Raw genomic sequence first — 7,830 nt, 5'->3', positions numbered from 1 at the left:
CCCCCCTTTTTTTTTTTTTTTTTTTTACTTATTTTGAGATAGGTCTGGCTAAGTTCCTGAGGCTGGCCTTAAACTTGCCATTCTCCTATCTCAGCCTCTCAAGTTGCTGAGATTACAGGCATACGTTGCCACACCAAGCTGGGAGGGGATTATTTGAAATATCTAGGAGAGAAAGCTAGCCAAGCTCTGCTTAAGGAGGGAAAAAAAGCCCCACACGAAACCCCAGGGTAACCTGACTTTTAGTTGAGTTTCTGGATTTTCTTCTACCAGATTTCCAGTGCCTCGGATCCTGTAAAGCAGAGCAGGCAGTTGTGGAAGATGGTGGCGTTGTTTACAGATGCATTGTTACAGGCAATGCCTGAGAAATAGCCAACAGCTGGCAGCTAACTGGTTCCAGACCTTCCCAAGGCCTTAGAGCCCCTGAAGGATGAGCTACGTACCATCCTGGCCCCCAGGTCACCTGCTCCTACTCACAGATCACTTGTACACAGGCCATGAAGATGGCCAGGGTGGTACCAAGACTGCAGCCTTTCTCGGAAAGCCACTGGGGGCCTTCTATGTTTGTTTTTTCTATCAGCTAGTCCCTGGGTCAGACAGATATAGTTCCTGAAGATTGTACAGCCTGCCAGGGAAGGACCTCTCCACCCGCGAAAGAGCACATAGGGTGATTCTAGAAGCAATGGGCTGGTTGGCAAGCCCCTGGGAGGGGCGATGAGCTTCCTTTGGGCAGAGAGCCAGAGAAAAGTTGCTTTTCCCTGGGAAGATCCAGCCTACGGGACAGGAGCTGACTTTCCTCACTTCACAGGGTCCACATTTCTCTCTTTGAGACTTGTGGCTGTACTTCTAAATTCAGCCCAAATTGTGTCAGAGGACCAGAAAGGGAGGCTTGAGGCCACAGGCCCCTGCAACAGGGGTGGTCCCAAAGGAAGCTGGGAGCTAGGAGTCAGCCCAGCCCATCCCTGCCTGAGACACTGGGAAGACAGACTGATGCAGACACATCTGGAAATACGTAACTGGACACCCTAGAGTCTGTAGAATTCCCCAAAGCCCTTTGTTTTATGGGGAGGCTCCTGGCAGGGAAGTTCGGGGGCCCTGCCTTCTAGGCTCCTTTTCTTTGGGAGGCATAACCCTCGCCTCCCAGCAGCCTGGATTTCCTGGGCTTCTCCCAAAGCACTGTACTGTCCTCAGGGTATAGTGTGTGTGTGTGTGTGTGTGTGTGTGTGTGTGTGTGTGTATGCACTCATTCAAATGATTGAGGGGTCTATGTAGGTGTCTGTGTACGTCTCCATGAGTGTGCAAAGGAACGTGTATGAAGGTGTGCGGATGGATGTGCCCTTGGAGATATGAAAGTCAACCCATGCTCTGTCTCTCCGCTGTTCACATTCACACCACGCTCAGTTCTCACTGTGCACCCTTCCCTACCTCCCTCATACACGGATCCCGGATGTGGCAGGATGGGAGAGGGAATCTCCACCTTACAGTCTCCATGATCTTGCTGTAATCCAACAACCATTTCTACTCTGCCCCAGGGACCCAGGATACCTGGTGGCTTCTCCACCTGAGGGTAGGGAATAGAATAGGTGCCTCTTTTTTTATTTTTAATGACTTCTCATTATTACTGGCTACTTCCTACATGTTTTTTATCTCATTCCCAGACTGACTGACCACGAGTCACTTAAAACATTATGCCCATAAGAACCCATGGGATCTATTGTCTGTTTAAAAGAGGCTGCCAAAAAGAAAAGAAAAATTGATTTGTTTGATGTGTCCAATAGAAATGCAACATAAACCACATATTTAAAGTTGCTAGCAGTTACACTGAAGAAGTAAAAAGAAAGTGATAAAATTGATTTAATACTATATGTTGTCTAACTCATTGTGTTCAAAATATTATCATTTTGACATGAAATCAATAAATTATTACTGAGATATTCCACCTTTTTTTCTTTCTTTTTTTTTTTTTATTCTAAATCTTCCTATCTGTTGTGTTTTCACGTACAAATGGGCCACATTTGATGGTTCAAGGTCTCAAGTATCAGTATTGTGGCCAGCAGCTCAGTCCCGGAACCTTCTAACAGACACAGAAACCAGTAAAAGCCCATGGAGAAAATGAAATTTATTCTTTTATCAAGGACAAAATATTCCCTCCCTTCCCAAAAGGGAGATTGGGATCGCACAGAAGCGGGAGAGCTGAGCCAGGCGGGCCCCTGGGCCCAGCTCCCGGCCGCCTTCCCCTAACCAGCCCTTCCCTGTCCCCCACGCAGGTCTGGTTTCAGAACGCCCGGGCCAAGTTCAGGCGCAACCTCTTACGGCAGGAAAACACCGGTGTGGACAAGAGCGCCGACGCGGCGCTGCAGACCGGGACGCCGTCGGGGCCGGCCTCGGAGCTGTCCAACGCGTCGCTCAGCCCGTCCAGCACGCCCACCACCCTCACAGACTTGACTAGCCCCACCCTGCCGACTGTGACGTCCGTCTTAACTTCTGTGCCTGGCAACCTGGAGGGCCACGAGCCTCACAGCCCCTCTCAAACGACTCTTACCAACCTTTTCTAATGACTCGAGGCCCCCCAAGCCCCACGATTTCTTTAAAAAAGAAATTATCTTTAGTTGAATTCCAAGTGTATTTTAAAATAGAGGCTTTGAGCAACTAACTAACCACATTTTAGGATCTTGCCTGGAAACAGAGGAAAAAAAAAAAAAGATTGCGTCGGCTGAAGCAGTGGTGTGCACTGAGGAATTACTTGGAAGATCTATCCGCAACACAACATTTGTGTCCCTGTACAGTTTTGTGGACTGAGCGAGGAAAAACAACAAATAATTTAAGTTGGCTAGAGCTTCTGTATTTTCAAAGACTGCCACGTGCCTTAGGAATACTGTTTTATCTCCATACTTTGAATGACTTGTTCATTTTTCTCTCCCTCTTTTTCTCTCTGTATATTTATGACCAGAGCAAACATGTAAAAAACAAAAGCAAAAAAAACAAAAAACAACAAAAAAAAGTTTGTTACTTTGAATAGTCCTAAAATGAAAAAGAAAAAAAAAAAAAGGAAAAAAATCAAATCCCCTTCAACGGTCGCTTTGTTGTTTTAGAATTTTAAGGTGGAAGTCTGTTCGAATATCAGAATTTGTAAAATCTAACCAGTAATAAAACCACTTATCGAAACTATTTGGTACTGCTGCCATTGAGTGGGTGACATTCACAGGACTGAAGAGTTTTACTGAAGCCCAAAGATAAATTCTAGGTCTTATTTATCCAATATTCTTGGTCTCCCTTTCTCTGCCAGGTTTTGGACTGGTTGTCACCATCCGGAGACATCCTGTTCCCACTCTCAAGGAATTCAGAGCAGTGACAGAGATCAGAGATAATATCGACACGTTGTGAGAGGTGCTCAGGTGGAAGATGTGTCAACAAAGTGCCATTCATTTGTTTGCTTGTTCTTTCCAATATTCGATGAGCACATGCATGCTTTCCCTGCGGAGGTCAGAGGCCCTCCCCTGGCTCCTGGCTGGGCTGGAAGGTGTGTCAGGCGGTTACAGAGGCCTTCTGAAAAATGTGCCTGAGCAGCGACTGCCATCTCCAAGGGCAGCCTAGGCCCCACTTTTCCTAATGTCACAAATTGTAAAATTTCCCAAGAGAGCAAAAGCAAATGGATTTGGTTCCTTTACTAAGGCTTCCAGGGAACCTCTGAAACCCAAAGAGAAGACTGACCCCCAGAGGATGGCAGTTCAGAGCCAGGCAGGGGAGCCCGCAGTTTCCGTGGTTGAGCAGTGTGAGCTAAGGGAAGTCGTTCCACCTTTTGGGCCTCAGTTTCCTCAGCTTGAAGATGAAGATGGTGGCCCTTAATGGCAGTTGTAATGAGGGCAAAGTAGGGTATATTACAGGGCCTAGCCAAGGGGGTGGCATATGGTAATGGCTCTGTGCATTTTATTGAATGACAGGTAATAGGATGTAAGGACTTTGCAGGTGGAGAGCAGGCAGGTGTGCATCCAGGCCTTGCTGGCACTGCTGGATGCCTTAGGCAGGTGGGTGGGGGGTCAAGACATCTTCCACCCCTCGTTTCCTACTCTGAGCTCTTCTGCAGAGTACTCATGGGATGCCAGCAGTTACCCACCATCTTACCTCAGTGGTCCACAAAATCCAGAGGAAAATTCATGGCCACCTTGAGGGAGAAAGGGGCAGGCAAGATGGAACAGGAGGACAATCCAGCCCAGGACTGGGGTCTCTCTCTCCCTCCGCCCTCTGCCATCATGGTTTGGACAGGGAAGAAGGGAATGGGGTGTGGATGGGCTAAGGATGTTAAAAGCCTAGACTGAACCTTTTTTTGAAAAACAAAATTTTTAAAGCCTGCGCGTGCGCGCGCGCGCACACACACACACACACACACACACACTGGTGAATTTATATAGTGACATGCACACATCCAAAATGCACAGGCTGGTTAATGTTTTCCAAAGTAATGCATGCATGAAACTATCATCCAAATCAAGATATAGGACATTATAGCACTTGGAAGTTTCCCTTGGTCCCCTTCCCTGTCAATATTTTCCGAGATATCTCCTAGACTAACTTCTTATATTAGAGATTGGTTTTATCTAGTTTTGATCAATATATTTTTGCTGAATGGATTCAGGAGACTTACCAAGATGAGCTAACTTGCCTGGAGTCCCATGGCTAGCTGCCGAGATCCTGGATCTCAACCTCCAGCAGAAGATTACATCCATGGTCATACATTCAAGCAAAGGGGTTAAAAACTTCAACTTCTCTACCTGTCCAATGGGGTAGTGGGATCCTATCTCCTTCATGACCACAAGAAGATGTAAGCAGATGGCCTGGCCAATGGATGGCCCCATGGACACACAGTGACTTCAGTACCCCCAAGGAGTCATTCATGTGTCCCAGACACACACATGTGGGCTTTCTCAAGGCACCCATGGAGAGAGAGACCACAGGCTAAGGTGCTCACATCCAGACAGCACCTCACAAAGACACACAGACCAGATGCTGCCAACAGACGTAAACAGGCTCAGACGCTCACAAATAGACCTAGACACACACCCAGACCACCCCACATGGGGAGACCTGCGCACAAACCCAGACGTGCAGCCTGCAAACGTTGCAGGCACCCAGACGCCCCCGCATAGCCTGGCTGTGCCCCTTGCTCAGGCCCAGACAGAGCTGAGCCTGATCACTATCTCGTCTGTCAGCACTGCCACCCAGATGGAGAGGGCCCGGAATGATGCCCGGGGGTCCCCCGCCCCCTACATGCTTAGAAGGCAGGCCTGTTGTTGGGCCAGAGATGGGGACACCTCAGGGGAGGTGCTCCTCTCTCCAGATCCAGAGACAGACACATAGAGACTCCAAAAGATGGAGACGGGGGGTGCCACAGGAGAAAAAGAAAGAGAACCTGGGAGACCCAGAAAGAAAGACAGTGACAGAGATACAGAGGCAGAGACGAGATGAAGGGATAGAGAGACAGACAATAGACAGAGAGGGGGAGGGACAGCGAGGCAGAGAGCCAGATTGAGAAGGGAAGCCTCAGAGATCCTGGGACGTGCTCAGAGGCTGAGAGAGGTCCAGACCAAGGGATGGAGCAGGAGGGGTGGAGTCCCCCAAGAACTGGTGAGGAGACCCAGAGAGGGAAAAGGTGTAAGGGGACCAGGAAAGGGATTGGAAAGGCAGGCTGTCCACCCTGGTGGCATGCAGGGAGATGCTGCCCTCACCACTGTCCTCTGCAGCTCTAGGGACCCAGCGGAGCCACCTGCACATGACTGTGAGCTCTGTGGACCTGGGGATCCTCCTGTTCTCTGGACCCACGGCCAGGCTGAGCATTAGGCAGTCAGCAGGGGCTGGGTCTTGAACAGGGCCCTCCCTCACCATGCCAGGAGTCCCTTTTGCTGGAGTGGGGGGATCTAGAGCAGCTGGAAGAGATCTTATCCAGTCTTCTCCACCCTGACTGGTTTGGATGAGGTACTTAGCCACTCTGAACTCAGTATCTTTTTAAATTTAATTTAATTTTTTTTTAGTGGTAGATGGACACATATCTTTATTTATTTTTATGTGGTGCTGAGGATTGAACCCAGTGCCTCATGCATGTGAGGCATGCGCTCTACCACTGAGCCACAACCCCAGCCCTGAACCTCAGTATCTTAACCTGTAAAACGGGGCCAAAGGGCATTGCTAAGGTTCCATGAGCCAATATGTACCTGCTTAATTTGTGGTTGGACTAAACCCCAGGCAAGCCACAAGGGAGGTTTGAGCAGTTGTCTGGAGAAAGTGAGAGACTCGAAGGAGATATCTGGGGGACTCATGAATGAACAAAAGGCGGCTGGGTGGAGAGAGGCAGCCAGGGGAAGAGGAAGGAGGCAGCAGGCAGGAGGTGCTAGAGGCGCGGGAGCCGAGCGTGACTGCGGGGCTGGGGTGCCCCTGCGGAGGCGGGTGTTCAGCTCATGGGGGCACTAACTGGGGCATCTTGGGGAGCTTTCTCCAACCAGTTGGGGTGGGGAGAGAGAGAGCAGGAGACCTCTTAGAGGCTGCGGCAGCCACGCAGGGGAGGTGGTGAGGCCTGGGGTGGTCTAGCAGGACTCCCCTGCTCTTTCCTGGGCCTCTGGCCCAGGACACTGCTGAGCAGCCCTGCTCCACCCCTGCGTGCATGCTGGAGTCCTGGCCTGTGTGTCCTGCTGGTAAGAATGGACCTTCTAGACTGCATCTGCCAGCTGAGCCCCGAGAGGGCCTGTCTGTGCTCTGCAGGCCCTGCAGACCGTTTCTATCAGCTCCCATCCACCTTCCCTCTCCTTGGCCCAATGCTGGGTCCTGGGGACTGGGGACGTGGAGATGATGTGGCCAATAGCATCTGCCTCTTGAGCTCTCTGGGAGAGAGATGCAGTAATAGCCCATCACTGTCCAGCATGAGAGAGGCCGGGGGTTCTGGGCGCCCCTGGGAAGACAGTCGGCTCGGCATGGGGTAAGTCTTGGTGATACTCCACAACTTGCAGTGCCTTTTTAAATTTGTGGTCTCCTTGGGTCCTTCCCGGGCCTGGGAGGTGGGGTTTATCACTTCCATTCAGAGAAGGAAGCCAAGGAGAAGCCACCTGCCCGGTGCCACACAGCTTGGGGGCCACCAAGGTATTTTCATGATGATTCAGTTCAATGTGGCTTGCATGGATTCGTCCCCTGTTGGGCCAGGCACTGTGACTAGGGGCACCTCATCAGTGCAGACCCATTCTGGGGTCCTGCAGAGAAGACCAGGTGTGAGGCAGTGGGGGCTGGGCACTTGAGAAGTGGGGACCTGGAAGATGCGGGTGGTGTTGGGGGACTTGAGTTAGGAGATCAGGCAATTGACCCCGCAGTGCTCAGATGGCAGCAGGACTGCGGGGAGGGCAGAGGCACATGCTCGGGGTGTGACATTTTTCACCAGCACCCACGAGCTGGGAGGAGCCAGGGAGATCCTCCTCAGGGCTGCTCATGACAACATCAGTGGCTTCCCGGCTCCCCTCTCCTTCACTGGCTGGGGAGGAGCCCGACCTGGTGGATCTTATAAACACTTTTATTGTGGAAAAGTTTAGCATATATGAAGTGAACCAAACCATAACGAGCCCCAGGTACTCGCTGGCCAGTTTCCATGTTGTCAACATCCACTCACTCCTGTCAGTGTCTGTCCCTCTAGCCACTCCCCACCCAGCCTCAGTGACAATATGTGCACTTAAAATGTTCCTCTGGGATTCTGATACAAAGCCCGGGTGGGGACTCCCTCCAGCCCCTTTATTTTACAGAGACCTGTGTAAACTCAAAGAGGGGAAGGGACATACCAGGCATCCCACCGAGCAACAGCAG

General features: G+C 50.7%; 1 protein-coding gene and 1 non-coding gene across 4 annotated transcripts in view; one reads left to right on the top strand and one right to left on the bottom strand.

The window, feature by feature from the left end:
• The window catches only part of Lhx2 (LIM homeobox 2), a 16,016-nt gene extending 12,851 nt beyond the window's left edge, over positions 1-3,165 (top strand). For 2 of the 3 annotated variants that reach the window (XM_048813079.1, XM_015497605.2), the window contains exon 4: positions 2,265-3,165. In XM_048813079.1, coding sequence (XP_048669036.1) covers positions 2,265-2,552 — 288 coding nt within the window. In that variant the 3' untranslated portion in view covers positions 2,553-3,165. The remainder of the gene's footprint in view (positions 1-2,264) is intronic. The other variant, XM_048813080.1, reaches the window with a different exon arrangement.
• Positions 3,166-6,055: 2,890 nt separating this feature from the next.
• Positions 6,056-6,128, bottom strand: Trnav-cac. Its single transcript has one exon. It is a non-coding gene; the product is annotated as a tRNA-Val (tRNA).
• Positions 6,129-7,830: the final 1,702 nt, after the last annotated feature.

This window comes from Marmota marmota, unplaced genomic scaffold (assembly GCF_001458135.2).
Source record: "Marmota marmota marmota unplaced genomic scaffold, marMar, whole genome shotgun sequence".
NCBI lineage: Eukaryota > Metazoa > Chordata > Mammalia > Rodentia > Sciuridae > Marmota > Marmota marmota.
Note: the sequence above shows the minus strand (reverse complement) of the source record. Positions and strands in the feature narration are given on the sequence as shown.